The 17,478-nt window shown below is 39.5% G+C and overlaps 1 protein-coding gene across 1 annotated transcript in view; it reads left to right on the top strand.

Annotated features, from left to right (window-relative positions):
* The first annotated feature begins 8,220 nt into the window (after positions 1-8,220).
* Positions 8,221-17,478, top strand: part of LOC140609190 (uncharacterized) — a 58,386-nt gene continuing 49,128 nt past the window's right edge. The window contains exons 1-2 of the mRNA XM_072784473.1: positions 8,221-8,460; positions 16,377-16,424. Of these exons, the coding sequence (XP_072640574.1) occupies positions 8,281-8,460; positions 16,377-16,424 (228 nt within the window). The 5' untranslated portion in view covers positions 8,221-8,280. The remainder of the gene's footprint in view (positions 8,461-16,376; positions 16,425-17,478) is intronic.

Here is a 17,478-nt window from a genome sequence, read left to right as displayed (position 1 = left end):
CCTCAGAGTTAAAAACAGAACTACCCTATGACCCAGCAATTACGCTACTAGGTATTTATCCAAAGGATACAAAAATTGTGAATTGAAAGGGTACATGCACCCCAATATTTATAGCAGCAATGTCCACAATAGCCGAAATATAGAAAAACCCCAGATGTCCATTAACAGATGAATGGATAAAGAAGATGTGGTATACATGTATAATGGAATATTAGCCATAAAAAGAATGAAATCTTGCCATTTGCCATAATGTCGATGGATCTAGAAGGTATTGTGCTAAGCAAGATAAATCAGTCAGAGAAAGACTGATTCCACTCATAAGTAGAATTTAAAAAACAAAACAGATGAACAAAAGGGAATGGAAGGAAAAAATAATACAAAAAAAGAGAGGGAGGGGCAGCCCCGGTGGCGCAGCGGTTTAGCGCCGCCTGCAGCCCAGGGCATGATCCTGGAGACCCTGGATCGAGTCCCACGTCAGGCTCTCTGCATGGAGCCTGCTTCTACCTCTGCCTGTGTCTCTGACTCTCATTCTCTCTCTGTGTCTCTATGAATAAATAAATAAATAAATCTTTAAAAAAAAAAGAGAGGGAGACAAACCATAAAAGACTCTTAACATAGGAAACAAATTGAAGATTGTGGGAGGGGAGGTGGATGGTGGGATGGAGTAGGTGGATGATGGGCATTAAGGAGAGTACTTGATGTAATGAGCACTGGGTATTATATGGAACTGAAGAATCATTAAATTCTACCCCTGACACTAATACTCTGTATGTTACCTAAGTTGAATTTAAATAAAATTTTTAAATTAAATATTCATATGTAATTATGTAGCTACTCTGCCGATAAGGGAGGGAGCATAACTCCTCATTTTCTCATTTTGGGGTACACAGTGACTTCCCTTCCAAAGAGTGCAATATGGAATGGGAGAAAGAAGAGAAACTTTATAATGGAGAAACCTGACAAACCCTACCTCATCTGGATGATCAAGGTCAGCATCAATAGTCACAAATCATATTGATGGTGCATCTTTACTATGATGTGATAATGAGGCATTTTCTTCTGTGATAGGCTGAAATTAAAAAAAAAACCTGCCAACCAAGACAAGGATATCCTTCAGAAATGAAAGAGAAATGACTTTCCCTCACAAGTGAAAACTGAAGAACTTTATCACCAGTAGACCTGCCTTACAAAATGCTAAAAAGAGTTCTTCAAGCTGAAATAAAATGATGCTAACTAGTAACGTACGAAAACATATGACAATATACAACATACTGGTAAAGGTAAATGTACAGTCAAATTAAGAATACTCTAATACTTTAGCATGGTGGTGTGTTAACCACTTAACTATTGTATAAAGATTAAAAAACAACATAAAAATAAGTGTAGCTACTATAATTTGTTAATACAAGAAGAGCTAAATTGTGACATTAAAACACAAAAGTAGGGATCCCTGGGTGGCACAGCTGTTTGGTGCCTGCCTTTGGCCCAGGGCGCAATCCTGGAGACCCGGGATCAAATCCCACGTTGGGCTCCCGGTGCATGGAGCCTGCTTCTCCCTCTGCCTATGTCTCTGCCTCTCTCTCTCTCTCTCTCTCTCTCTCTCTCTCTCTGACTATCATAAATAAAATAAAAATAAAAAAAATAAAACAAAAAAGTGTGGGGTGGTGGTTTTGAGTTTTTGGATGTGATCAAAGCTAAGTTGTTATCAGCCTAAAATAGACTGTTCTAAGATGTTTTATGTAAGCCTGCTAATAACCACAAAGCGAAAGTCTATAGTTGGTTCTCAAAAGGTAAATAGAAAGGAATCAGAACATACCACTATAGAAAATCACCACTTCTCTAAAGAATGTAGCAAGAAAGGAATGGCACACTACAAAATAGCCAGAAAAAATAAAATGGCATAGTAAGTCCTTATTCTATCAATAATTATCTGAATTATATAATCAGAAAGCTTAGAGAGGCCAAATGGATTTTTTAAATGACCAAGCAATATGCTGTGTAGGAGACTCACTTTAGCTTTAAGAACACACATAGGATCAAAATGAATGGCTGGAAAAAGATATTCCATTCAAGTGGAAACCAAAAGAGCAGGGATAGCTATACTTATATCAGACAAAATAGACTATAAGCCAAAATGGGAACAAGAGATAAATAATGTCTTTATATAATGAAAAAGGGGCCAATTCATCAAGAAGATATCAGAATTATAAATATATACAGACCAAACATTGGAGCACTATACTATACTAGGCAAATACAGATCTAGAGAGAGAAATAGGTAACAATGCAATAATAGTAGGGGATGTCAATACCCCACTTTCAACAATAGATAGATTATCCTGACAGAATATCAACAAAGAAATGTTGGACTTGAGTCATATTTTAGACCAAAATAACAACATATAGAACATTCAATTTAACCGTAGTAGAATACACATTCTTCTCAGGCACACACAGAACATTCTTTAATAGGTCAAATGATAGATCACAAAATAAGTCTTTGCAAGTTCAGTAAGAGTGAAATCATATCAAGTGTCTCTTCTGACCACAATAGTATGAAACTAGAGATCAGTAACAGGTGGAAATCTGGGAGATCTTTTTTTTTTAATTTTATTTATTTATTCATGAGAGACACAGAGAGAGAGAGGAAGAGAGAGAGAGAGGCAGAGACACAGACAGAGGAGAAGCAGGCTCCATGCAGGAAGCCTGATGTGGGACTCGATCCTGGGACTCCAGGATCACGCCCTGGGCCAAAGGCAGGCGCCAAACTGCTGAGCCACCCAGGGATCCCTGGAAAGCTGGAAGATCTAAAAATATGTAGAAATTAAACAGCATTCTCTTGAACAACCAATGGGTCAGAGAAGAAATAAATCAAAAGGGAAATCAAAATACATATTGAAATAAGTGAAAGTAGAAACACAACATACCAAACCTATGGGATGCTACTAAAAGCAGTTCAAAGAGGGAAACTTATAGAAACAAACCTCTAGATTAGGAAAATATAAAAGATCTCACACAACCTAACTTCACACCTGTAGGAACTAGAAAAAGAACAAACTAAGCCCAAAGTTAGAAAAACAGAGGAGAAAACAGACTAGAGCATAAATAAGTGAAATAGAGACCAAAACAAGAGAAAATATCAAACTAAGGGCTATTTTTTTTAAAGATAAGATTGACAAATCTCTAGGTACATTAAAAAAGTACTGATACAAAGTCTCAAAGGAAAGAGGACATATTATAACTGATACCACAGGAATTCATAGAATCATAAGAGTATGACCAATTATATGCAAACAAATTAGATAACCCAAGAAGAAAAGGAAAAATTTCTAGAAACATACAACCTACCAAGACCAAATAAGAAAGAAATAGAAAATCTGGGCAAACCAATATTGAATAAGGAAAAAACAAAACAAAACAACAACAACACCTCCTCCCCAAATCCAACACAGCTCAGGACTAAATGGTTTCACTAGTAAAGTCTACCAAACTTTTAATGAAAAATTAACACCAATCCTTCTTAAAGCCAGATAGGGACACTACAATCTCAGAAAACTGCAGACAAATGCTATTGTAGACAAATGCTATTAATGATTATGGATGTAAAAATTCTCAACAAAATATCAGCAGACCAAATTCAACAGCACTTTATAAAAATCATACACCATCACTAAGTGGAATTTATCCCTGAGATTCATGGATAGCTCAACACATGCCAATCAATAAATGTGATATACCACATTAGCAGAATCAAAGATAAAAATCACATGATAATCTGAACAGAGGATCAAAAAGCATTAGAAAAAATACAACACCCTTTCATGATAAAAGCTCTCAACAAATCACATCTAGATGAAATGTACTTCGACAGAAAAGAGGCCATATACATCAAATCCTCATACTCAATGGTGAAAGGTTGTAAGCCCTTCTTCTAAGATCAGGAATAAAATAGTGTACCCTCTCTCATCGTTCCTATTTAACACAATGCAGGAAGTCCTAGCAGAACATCAGGCAAGATAAAGAAATAAAAGACACCAACTCAGAGAGGAAGAAGTAAAATGATCTTTGTTTGCAGATGATATGATCTTATATATACAGAAAATCTGAAGACCCCTCCCAATCAGTGAATTCAGTAAAGCAGCATGGTAAAGAATCAACATATAGATATCAATTGGGTTTCTATACACTAATACTTGGGATATCTAAAAAAGAAAGAGAGAAAACTATTCCATTAACAACAGTATCAAAAATAAAAATACTTAGGAATAAATTTAAACAAGGAAGTAAAATACTTGTATACTAAAAATGATAACACTTTGATGAAAGAAATTGAAGACAGAAATAAATGGAAAGAGATCTTAAAAAAATGGAAAGAGATCTTGTATACATGAAGTAGAATTAATATTGTTAAAATGTTCCTACAACCCAGTCAAAATTCTAGTGGCGTATTTCACAGAAATAGAAATAAATTATCCTAAAATTTTTTAAGATTTTTTATTTTATTTATTCATAGAGACACAGAGAGAGAGAGAGAGGCAGAAACACAGGCAGAGGGAGAAGCAAGCTCCAGGCAGGGAGCCCGACGTGGGATTCCATCCAGGGCCTCCAGGATCACACCCTGGGCTGCAGGCGGCACTAAACCGCTGCGCCACCGGGGCTGCCCATAATCCTAAAATTTTAAATTGAAAGCATAAAAGATGCCTAATAGCCAGAGCAATTAGGATAAAGAAGAATAAATCTGGAGGTACCACACTTCCTAATTTCAAACTGTCCTACAAAGCTATAGTAATTAAGACAGCATGGTCCTGACATAAAAGTAGATACAATGGAACAAAATTGAGAGCTCAGAAATAAACCCCTGCATAAATAGTCAACAAATATTTAACAAAGGATCAAAGAGCACTCAATAGAGAGAGGATAGTCAAAAAATGGTGTTGGGAAAACTGGATAACCACATGCAGAAAAATGAAATTGGACCTCTGTTATACACTACTCACAAAAATTAACTCAAAATGGAATAAAACCTTGAACATAAAACCTGATACCATAAAACTCCCAGAGAAAAACATTGGGAAGAAACTCCTTGACATTGGAATAGGCAATGATTTTTTGGATATGACACCAAGAGCACAGGCAACAAAAGCAAAAATCAACAAGTGGGGTTATGTCTATCTAAAAAGCCTCTACACATCAGCAAAAGACAAGTACCATATGATTTCACTAATATGTGGAATTTAAGAAGCAAAACAAATGAACATGATGGGGCAAAAGGCAAGCCAAGAAATAGAATCTTAACTATAGAGAACAAATTGTAGGTTACTGGAGGAGAATGGGCATGGGGGATGGGTTAAATAGGTGATGGGTATTAAGGAGGGCACTTGTGATGAGCACAAAGTGTTGTATGTAAGTGATGAATCACTGAATTCTACACTTGAAACTAACATTATACAGTATGTTACCTGGAAGTTAAATAAAAGCTTGAGAAGAAATTTAAAACTAGAAAGCCTCTGCACAGCAAAAGAAATAATTTTAGAGATTGTTTTTATTTATTTGAGATAGAAAGAGATAGTGAGAGATAACAAGCCAGGAGGAGGGGGAGAAGCAGGCTCCCCACTGAACAGGGAGCCCAACGCAGGGGTTGATCCCAGGATCACGGGATCATGACCTGAGCTGAAGGCAGATGCTTAACCGGGTGAGCCATCCAGGCGCCCCAAGAAATAATTTTTTTAAAGATGAAAAGGAAATTTATGGAATGGGAGAAAATATTTGGAAATCCTACATCAGATAAGGAGTTAATATATATATATATATATATATATATATATATATATATAAAAATATAAAAACTCATACAACTCAATAACAACAAAAACCAAATAATACAATTTTTAAAAATGGGCAGAGGAACGAACATACATTTTTCCAAAGAAGTGATCTAAATGGCCAACGTACATAAAAAGGTTCTCAACATTGCTAATTATCAGGCAAATACAAATCAAAACCACAGTGAGATATCACCTCACACCTGTTAGAATGGCTACCACAAAGAAGACAGGCGATAATGAGTGTTGGTGAAGATCTGGAGGTAAGAGAACCCTTGAACACTGCTGGTGAGAATTTAAACTGGTTCAGCCACTGTGGAAATCAGTATAGAGGTCTCTAAAAAAATAAAAAATAGAATTACCATATGATAAAGCAGTTCTACTATATCTGGAGATAGAATCAAAGGAAATGAAAATGGGAGTTTGAAGAAATACATGCACTTACTCCCATGTTTACTGCAGCATTATTTAAAATAGCCAAAATAGGGAAACAACCTAAATGTCAATGAATGGATAAATGAAGAATTTGTAGTATACATACAGTGGAAATTATTCAACCATAAGAGCGAAGGAAATGCTGCTGTTTGAGACAACATGGATGGCAGCCTTGAAGGCATTATGCTAAGTGAGATAGGTCAAAGAAAGACAAATACTGTATGCTATCTCATGTGGAATCTAAAAAGGGCGAACTTGTAAAAGCAGAGACTAGAATGATGGTTACCACAGCATGGGGAGGAGCAATTGGGGATATGCTGTTTAAGGGTACAAATTTGGAAATAGAATAAATCCTATGGAGCTAATGCATAGCATATTGTAATCAACAATACTGTATTATAAACTTAAAAATTGCTATGAGACTAGATCTTGTTTTCACCACAACAAAGAAATGATTAAGGGAGGTGGTACTAGTGTTACCTGAAGCTAAGGCACTAATCATATTGCAATATGTAAATGTATCAAATCAACATATCAAACTTATGCAATGTATAAGTCAATTATATTTCAATTAAAAAGAGCAAAAATATTATTCCTTAATTTGAACTCAAAGAGATTTTTAAATTTTATTTATTTATTTTTGTGTATATTTTTTATTGGAGTTCTATTTGCCAACATATAAAACCCAGTGCTCATCCCATCAAGTGCCCTTCTCAGTGCCCATCACCCAGTCACCCCATCCACCCCACCTCCCCTTCCACCACCCCTTGTTCGTTTCCCAGAGTTAGGAGTCTCTCATGTTCTGTCACCCTCTCTGATATTTCCCACTCATTTTCTTTCCTTTCCCCTTTAATCCCTTTCACTATTTTTTATATTCCTCGAATGAATGAAGCCATATAATGTTCATTGTCCTTCTCCGATTGACTGACTTCATTCGGCATAATACCCTCCAGTTCTATCCACGAAGAAGCAAATGGTGGGTATTCATCCTTTCTAATGGCTGAGTAATATTCCCAAAGAAGATTTTTTAAAAAGATTTTATTATTTGAGCCAAGGTGGGAGGGCAGGGGGGCTGGACCGAGAAAGAGAGAGAAGCCAACTCCCTTCTGAGCAGGGAGCCTAAGGCAGGGCTTAATCTCAGGACCCTGAGAGACTTGAGCCAAAGGCAAACACTTAACTAAGCCACTTGGGTGCCCCTCAAAGATTTTTTTAAAAATATTGTATAGGGTGGACCCTATTCTATATTTTCTCCAATCCCATGTCAATGCAAGAAAAAAATTCCTACAGCCAAGGAAAAGCAGAGAATTTTGCTCCTTCTGTTTTATATCCTGCTGGATGGTTGCATATCCTTTTTTTTTAAACTATATTGCTTTAATTTTTTTAGAGTAAGTGCATGAGCAAGGGAAGGAGAAGAATTAAAGGAAGAGAGAGGATCTCAAGCTGACTCCATGGTGAGCACACAGCCTGGTCCCAAGACTCCAAGACAATAACCTGAATCCTAACCAAGAATGAGATGCTCGACTGACTGAGCTACCCAGGCGTCCCTTGTTATATCTCCTTTTTAATGGGTTCTTGGTCATAGGTGAAGTCAGGTCCATGTAATAAAGTAGGCTTGTTCAGTGCAGCTCAGTCTGCCCCTTTTATGATCTCTCTCTTTTTTTTTTTTTTTACCTAACACATAGCAGCCTTTGTAATTATTTTCCTTTTTTTTTCTGTTTCCAACTATGTTGCATGTGAAAGGCAGCCGTGAGAAAGAAAAAAAAAAAAAGAAAAGAAAAATACAAGTCCAGTTCCACAGCATCCAAGAGCTTATTTAGACTCCACCTGCTAATTCAAAAGACAAATTGCAGGTAGGCGGGAAGCTCACGCATACAGAGGATTCTGGGATGTGTAGTCCAGTCGCTTTCAGGCATTGGGGCACTTCCGCTACCGGAGAACTCAAATCTATTTGCTGTGCTGAAGAAATAGAATATAATACAGTGCTCTGCGTGTTCGGAGGCATTTCGGCCACCGGACGACAAGAATGCAAACCCCTCTCCTTTCGTGGACTCCAGGAAATTGGATTCAGGCCGTCGCGGGGTGCGGGACAGCGACTCGGGGGCCTCTGGGGAATGCTGGGAAATGTAGTCCAGGAGCCCCGCGTAGTCGGAGGTATTTCCGCTGCGGAAGGTTAAGATCGCGGCCTTCGGGCTCTTTCTGGGAGGTGAGTGATTCCCGGGACCTCACGACCTCTTTTAAGTTTTTGGTCTGGTCGTGGGATCCGGCGCGCCGGGCCCTGGGTGACAGGGAGGGAAAGTCTCGGCCAGTGGCAGCGAGATTAAGGGACGGGGCGGCAGCTTGCCTTCCCCTCGCCCGAGTCCTACGGAGCGGTTCGGGGTCTCGGGCTGGGAGGCGGACCCGGCTCCGCGGAGGTCGAGGGTCTCGGGGCTCTTGCTGCCCAGCTCGCCGTCCCCTCACCTTCCACACGCTCCGTCACTTCTGCAACTTAATCTTTCTGTGCCTCAGTTTCCTTTTCTGGAAACGGGGATATTACCTACCGCATACATTTGCCTTGGGAATTAACGGTATAGGACAAGTGAAATGTTGAGAACAGTTCAGACGTGTGTCATCATCAGAAAAGTTACCTCTTTGCAGCCTCTTCCAAGTACCGCTGGCTATTCTCAGTGCACGAAAGGGGCTGTGCCTGGACTACTTCTGATTCGTTTTTTAGAGAAAGAGAGCATCAGCCATAGATACCTTCTGTGGTTTTTCTAGGGCCACAGACAGGATTGTAGTATCTCAGACTCCTTTCTTCCTCCTGTCCTGATTCCTTTTTTTTTTTTTTTTTAAGATTTTATTTATTTATTCATAAGAGACACACAGAGAGAGGCAGAGACACAGGCAGAGGGAGAAGCAGGCTCCCCATAGGGAGCCCGATGTGGGACTAATCCCAGGACCCTGGGATCAGGACCTGAGCTGAAAGAAGATGCTCAACCACTGAGCCGCCTGGGCGCCCCCTGTCCTGACTTCTGAAAGAGGGCTCCTGGCAGCAGAGCCCCACTGTGACTGTACTTAGGCTTTTGTCTTCCTTTTCTGCGGTGGTAGAGGTATTTCATTCATTAGCAAATGTTAAATAATTGGGGAAATATGTAGAATAGGTACAGGGCATGAGTGATAGTCGTAATGTTTACAACCTTGAGTGCTAAGCATCGTCCTGAGGGTTTTATAACAATGAACATTTCTAGTCTTCACAGAGCCCTGTGAGGTGAATACTGTTACCGCCTCTGTTTTACAGGTGGAGGCAAAGGAGCAAAAATTACATGTTCTATGTTACAGTGCTAGTGGAGGAAGTGGATTTGAGTCCAGGGTGTGTGTTCTTTATGTGTGTGCATATCCTTGGTCCCAAAGTTTAAAGTCCCCAAATTGGAATTAGGAAACATAATAGAAAAATAAACGGTATAAATATTTAACCATAGGAAACTGGCTGCAGAGGAGTGATTTGGGATCAAATTATGGAGGCAGGTTGGAATTTTTATTGTAGAGTAGTTTGTTTTTTAAAGATTTTATTAATTTATTCATGAGAGACACACAGAGAGAGGCAGAGACATATACAGAGGGAGAAGCAGACTCCCCATGGAGAGCTTGATGCGGTGCTCCATCCCAGGACCCTGGGATCACAATCTGAGCCAAAGGCAGATGCTCAACCACTGAACCACCCAGGTGCCCCTATTGTAGAATATTTTGAAAGCAGGATTCATGAGTCTGGAGTTCTTTATACAATTTTGGAAGCATTCTCTTTTTATTTTATTCCAGATAATATAATTTTATTCCCATTATGGAAGATATACACACTCATTGTAGAGAATTCAGAAAATATAGAAATACATTTAAAGAAGCATTCAGAATAACTGCTAATACTAGAATATAGATGGTTTAAATGTGTATTTATTTATTTTATGACATTCTTCTCTCAATATTCATAGTTCCTCCCTAAATTCTTTGCTGTAGAATTTTCCATACATATCCAAAATAAAATGTAATGAACTCCTTTGTAACAATCACCCTGATTTAATCATTGCTAATTTTGTTGCTTCTCTACTCTCCATATATCTATTTCTCCTATTTTAAAAGCTTTTATTTATTTATTATTATTTATTTTAGAGAGAGGGAGTGAGAACCAGCAGGGGGAGGAGTAGAGGGAGAGAGAGATTCTCTAGCAGATGCTGGGCTAGGTGCAGATCTGATATGGGACTCGATCCCAGGACCCTGAGATTGTGACCTGAGCAGAAACCAAGAGTTGAACACTTAAACGGACTGAGCCATCCAGGTGCCCCTATCCTTGAGTATTTTTATTTTATTTTAATTTATTTGAGAGAGCATGTGAGAGCACATGAGAGAGCAGGAATAAGTGGGAGGGAGGAGCAGAGGGAGAGGGAGAAGGAAGGGCAGGCAGCCCATGTGGAGCTCTATCCCAGGATCAAGACTTGAGCTGATGGCAGACACTTAGCTAACTTAGCCATGCAGGTGCCCTTCTCCTTGACTATTTTAAAGCAAACCCAAGATGTTGAGTTGGTGGGACTGAAAAACTATCACAAATTATTTATATGTGAAAACCAGTGGAAAGGAGATTGTGTTAATATGTCAGGACTAGTGTAACAAAATACCCTAGCCCTTGGGTGTCTAGATTTCCTCTCACTAGACATCAATCAGATTGGCTTAGGGCCCACCCTAAAGAACTTATTTTAAGTTAATCACCTCTTTAAATGCCCTATGTCCAAATATAATCACATTCGAGGAACTGGGGTTTAGAACTTCAACATAAAAGTTTTAGGGGGGTCATAATTCAGTCCATCAAAGAGATGTTGGCAGCAACTCTAAGGTTTTCACTCTTGGGAACTAGAAGAATGTTACTCATAGGAGAAAGTTAGAAAGAGTTGCAATTAGGCAAGATGATGGATTGTCTTTCCTTCTTCGGAGTTGCTCTTGCCACTGGCATGTAACTGATTTCTTTTGTCTCTCCTGTTGGCTGCAGGGACCACTGTTTCCTGGACCTCATCATATTCTTTTTAGAGTGCCTAGCAGCAACCGAGGGGTTGGCCAAGAAGAGTTATTCAGTCAGTAAGTGGGATTCATGTAGCTCTCCAAAAGGGAGCCACAGCCTGGGATGAGGGAGCAAAATAGAAAGATAATTCTAATAGAAGATAACATCTACATTCATTGTCTTTTATCTCACGTGTGGTGGGCTGCAGATTATACCAACGTTTTTAGAGTATTCAGACGTTGATGTACAATTATGCATAATATGTCATGATCTAAAACAAATCTCCATAAAAACAAGTTGATGCTGATGTTTCATTTTTTTGCTTATTGCATGGAGGTCATAATGGGAATGATGAGAAGAGCTAACTTGTTGGGCACCTCTAACAACCTGGAGAAGTTCCAATGCTTTACATGTACTCATATATTTATTTTTCATAACAATGCTATTATTGTTCGCCTTTTAAAAAGGAAGAGATAAAAAAAAAAATAATAAATAAATAAATAAATAAAAAGGAAGAGATAGGGGTGCCTGGGTGGCTCTGTGGTTGAGCATCTGCCTTTGGCTTAGGTCTGATCCCAGAGTCCTAGGATCCAATCCCTGCATCAGGCTCCCCACAGGGAGCCTGCTTCTCCCTCTCTGCCTGTGTCTCTGCCTCTCTCTCTGTGTCTCTCATGAATAAATAAATAAAATCTTAAAAAAAAATAAAATAAAATAAAAATAAGGAAGAGACAGGGGCACCTGGGTGGCTCTGTGGTTGAGCATCTGCCTTTGGCTCAGGTCTGATCCCAGGGTCCTAGGATCCAATCCCCGTATCAGGCTCCCTACAGAAGCCTGCTTCTTCTTCTGCCTATGTCTCTGCCTCTCTCTCTTCTTTTCTTTAAAAGAAAAAAAAAAGAAAGACCGGCAGAGACAAATGACTGTTGGCACAGTCAGCAGGGTGCAGAACAGGATCGAACTTGAGCAGCTACATTTGAAACCTGGCTCTAGCACTCTTCCACTGGATGACCTTGGGCAAATTATTTAACTTGTCTGTTCTTCAGTTTTCCTACCTGTCCAGGTAGGGCTCTCAGTACCTACCTCCTAAAATTTTTGTGAAGATTAAAAGATATGCTATGGGGCAGCCCAGGTGGCTCAGCGGTTTAGCGCTGCCTTTGGCCCAGGGAGTGATCCTGGAGACCCAGGATCGAGCCCCACGTCGGGGTCCCTGTGTGGACCCTGCTTCTTCCTCTGCCTGTGTCTCTGCCTTTCTCTCTGCCTCTGTCTCTCATGAATAAATACATTATTTATATATATATATATGCATATATATATATATATATATCATTTTTTTAAGAGATATGCTATGTAAAGTGCTTGAAGTAGGGCTGCCTGGGTGACTCAGTCTGTTAAGCCTTTGCCTTCAGCTCATGTCATAATCCTGGGGTCCTGGGATCGGGCCCTGAGTTGGGCTCCCTACTCAGTGGGGAGCCTGCTTCTCCCTCTGCCCCTCACCCCTCTCATGTTCTCTCTCTCACTCTGTCTCAAATAAATAAATAAAATCTTTTTTAAAAAGAGAGTGCTTGAAATAGTGCCTGGCACGTTGTTAATCATCTGTGTATTATAGACTAAAGTTGTCCTTTTCCTGTTATGGGTAGCTATGAGATAGGAAAAACGTAGCAAGTTATTAAAACAGCAGAAGATTTTAAGGTATTCTTTTTTGTTTCACCTGCCTGCTGTTTTCACTGCTTCAATTCTATCATTCAATTGAAAAATTAATAGTTTCAGTAATAGCCGTTGGTTAAATGTAGAACTAAGGCTGATTTGCTGTCCTTTGAACCCAGAGAGTCTCTGAGGTGTGGTTGTATGGTCTCTATTGCTTTAAAAAGGTTCAAGTCATCACTATCCAATATGGTAGCCATCAGGCACATGTGACAAATGAGTACTTGAAATATGGCTAGTGCTAATTGAGATGTACTGTGAGTGTAAGACACACAATGGATTTCAAAGACTAGTATGACAAAAAGGAATGTAACATCTCTCAGTAATTTTTATGTTGATTGCAGGTTGAATTGGTATTATTTTGGATATATGGGGTTAAATAAGAAATATATATATTTTAAATATTTTATTTATTTATTCATGAATGACACAGAGAGGCAGAGACATAGCCAGAGGAAGAAGCAAGCTCCCCATGGGGAGCCTGATGCAGGGATTTGATCCTAGGACCCCTGAGCCAAAGGCAGACTCTCAACTGCTGAGCCACCCAGGTGCCTGAAAACCTCAAGTTTTTAGTCTGTCTGAAAATATCTGGAGGGTAGGTCAAGTGTCAAGACACTGACACTGGGTGTCTCCTGAGCAGTTTCTGTTACACAACATACTGTTTCAGGTGCTTGAGATATAAAGCTGAGTAGGTATTAATTACAAGATCGATTTACCAGTTATCCCCCAGAGGTGATGAAGAGCTCTCCCTGCAGAATACTCTTACTGAGCAGAAATCATAGGACAAATAAGAGTCAGAACAAAATGAATCATAAATCCCAAAGGGTGTTTTTTCCAAGATTGGGAAGCTTTCCATTGCCCTTTTCAGTATGAGGGTTCTTTTATCTAAAGATGGAGAGATAACTAATAGTAATGAACTAATAAGTAATAAATTAACCAACAATTAACCAACAATAATCCCTTAGCCTGAGTATTATTGTATTGTATTGTTTCTACCCTCCTGAGAATCAGAATCCTAGTATGAGAGCAACAAGGAGAACATGTATTCAGGCCACCAGTGTGGTTGGGCAGGTCGCTCACTGCCCAGGGCTTTCATCTGGAGGGAGTGTGGTCTCTGGAATCTTGCCCACACTCAGCTTGTCAAGCAATATGCAGCTGCAGCCACCCCAAGTAAAGGGTTCCTTGGCTATTCCTTGTAAAGCAGCCATACAGGTAACTTGTATTGAATATTTAAGCTGCTGGACGCTGTCCTACATGTTTGACATACAGTCACTTAGACCTACTACCCTTCCCCTGAGGTTGGTAATATTATTGTTGTCATTATCATTATTATCTCCCAATTTATAGATTGGAATTAGAGACACAAAGTATTAGCAAGTTGGGAATGCCAGGATTCACAACCTGGTGGTCTGATTCCAGAGCCTACACCCTTCACAATTCTATTCTTTTCTCCCTGAAGCAGATCCTTTGGCTTTAGAGTCCTCTCCCTGGTTCTGTGTCTATCATCCCTGGTCCTCAGCTCTTGTTTCTCCTTCTCTGAGACCTCAGAGTCCCATCTGCATATTTGTGTCTTTAGAAGCAGCAGAGAGACAAGATCTAGAATACCGATTTCAATGTGAGAGCTGGATTCCAATTCCACCCATGTGTTGTGACCTCCCCAAGTCCCAGCTTCCTCATCTCTTAAATAGGAACAACAGTCCTCATCATCATTGATTGAGAACTTCCTAAAAATGCCAGGTATAGTGCCGGGGCATTGCATGGATTAGCTCATTTATTCCCCCACAGTAATCCTATGACTGAAATTCTGTCATTATCTCCTTGTTATAGCTGAGAACAGAGGTGTAGGTGATTGGATCAGAGTCACACAACTAGTACCACTGTAGCTTCTTCACAAGTAAGTGGGCAGGACCTTCTGGAAACAGTGTGTGTCCTGTGCTTTGTGAGGCCCCTGACACATACTTGGTGCTCACTGAATGCCAACTGTGTTGCTGTTTTTGTTGTTTTTAATCACTTCCTATGATTACTGTAGCTCGTTAGTCTGAATGACAAACTGATTACCCAACTTATGGGTAAATAAATCTGGCCGCGTCACAGGTTTTTTATTAATTTTTCTTCATCTTCATGATAGTCTTTTCAATGCCCTGCTGTTAACAGAGTAGTTTGGGCAAGATTATATATCTTTTAAAAAACAGTTGCCTGTGAAAAACAACAACAATGACAAAACCCACAGTTGTCCGTATAGTTAAATTGACAGAGAGAGAAAGTAGAATAGTGACTATTGGGGGCTGAGGAGAAGGGTTATGGGGAGCTGTGGTTTTATGGGTATAGTTTTAGTTGGGGATGGCGAAAAAGTTCTGGAGATGGATGGTAGTGATGATTGCACAGCAGTAGGAATGCACTTAAGTGTAATGAACTGTACACTTACAAATGGTTAAAAGGGTAAATTTTATGTTTATTTTACACAGGAAAACAAGTCATCCTTGTAACCTTAAATATTACTGCAAAGACATCATGTTAAGTATGACAGACCAGAGAGAATAACATATTTCAGAAGTTAAAGGTGATTTTCATATGATGGAGTGATGGTCTCTAAAGCCTTCATAGATAAAAACCATTTATGAAAAAAAAAACATTTATGAGGACAGGTTTTATGTTAGTGAATATTATGTGCTTTTCTATAGCTACTAAGAAATAAGATACCCTGAAAGTGTTCTCTGTGCTCTCTGCCTTCTGATTTCATTCTGAAAACCATCCTATGAAGTAGACATTGCTAATCCCTCCATTTCTACAGATGAAAGAATTGAGGCATGGAGATTTTTAAAGATTTTATTTTAAGAGACTCAGAGAGAGAGGCAGAGACATAGGTAGAGGGAGAAGCAGGCTCCCTGCAAGGAGCCCAGTGTGGGACTCAATCCTGGACCCTGGATTCACGCCCTGAGCCAAAAGCAGACACTCAACTGCTGGGCCACCTAGGTGTCCCTGAGACACAGATGTATCAACAATTTGTCAGAAGATTTCACAGCAAATAAGTAGCAGTACCATAGACCTAAAACATTTGGCCCTAGAGATTACTCTTTCAACCCGGGTACTTTACTCTGTATGTTCACCCTCCCTAGAATCAGATTCCTACCCTAAAAGCAACGAGGAGAACTTGAGTTAGAGCCACCATATGTAGTTGGGCAGGTTGTTCACTGTGTAGAGGCTCTCCGCTGAAGGGGTCAGTGGTCTCAGGAATCCCCCCCCATGCTCTGCTCATCAAGCCCATGAAAAGGGCACCATTGATATTTTATGTAAAGCATGAAATACGGGTAATGAGTATACGTTAGCCATAATGGGTTAACAACAGTCTTGGCTCTACTCTGATCGCTTTCTTTTCTCCTTCCCCTTTCGTACCTTCTCAGGACTCAGCCCTTCCCTGGAAGGAGAAGAACAGAATGACCAAGTTCAAGGTGAGTTGGGCTTCCTTTCTAGATTTTAAACCGTTGTTTCATTTCTCAGTGACTAGATGCATTCTTGAAAATGATTAAACAGAATAGTAAGCATTTCAAAAACTCTTGTTACCAGAGGATCACGACTTTTTATTTTAGTGTAGTTTAATTATTGTTATTTAATTTTATCACCTTTTATAGTTTCATAAATAAAATAGAGGAGAAAAGTGAATAGCAGTTACGAAAAACCTCCTCCCACTTTACTACTGTTTTCCTTATTATAAAAAGTTTTCATTTTCCCACATTCTTTCCCTCATATGCATTCATAACTGTATATTTGTAATAGTTCTATAGTTAAAATTTTCAGGGGATCCCTGGGTGGCTCAGCGGTTTAGCTTCTGCCTTTGGCCCAGCACGTGATCCTGGAGACCTGGGATCGAGTCCCACGTTGGGCTCCCTGCATGGAGCCTGCTTCTCCCTCTGCCTGTGTCTCTGCCTCTCTCTCCCTCTCTCTGTGTATCTCATGAATAAATAAATAAAGAACATTAAAAAAATAAAATATAGTTAAAATTTTCAAATTATGCCTTTCCTAATTAATTGATATTCTATTCCCTACATATTTAATGGCTACATCATATTCCCTTGAATTGATGTACTCTATGGATGTGTCTTAACTTTTGCCCCATTCGTAGACATTTAGGTAATTTAGAATTTTTACTGTGTTGAACATTGTTGTAACGAGCACCAGGTGTTGCAAGGAAATGGTGAATCACTATATAGTACGCTTGAAATTAATATTACACTGTATTTTAACTAACTGGAGTTTAAATAAAAGCTTAAAAAATAATAAAACCCAGGATGCCTGGGCGGCTCAGTGGTTGAGGGTCTCCCTTTGGCTCAGGTCATGATCCTGGGGTCCTGGGATCAAGTGCTACATCGGGCTCCCACAGGGAGCCTGCTTCTCCCTCTGCTTGTGTCTTGCCTCTCTCTCTGTCTCTCTCATGAATAAATATTATCTTAAAAAACAAATAATAAAACCATCACTCATCACATCATGTGCCCTCCTTAATGGCTA

This window comes from Canis lupus, chromosome 1 (genome assembly GCF_048164855.1).
Source record: "Canis lupus baileyi chromosome 1, mCanLup2.hap1, whole genome shotgun sequence".
In the NCBI taxonomy this organism is placed as follows: Eukaryota; Metazoa; Chordata; class Mammalia; order Carnivora; family Canidae; genus Canis; species Canis lupus.
This window is presented reverse-complemented; position numbering and strand designations above follow the sequence as displayed.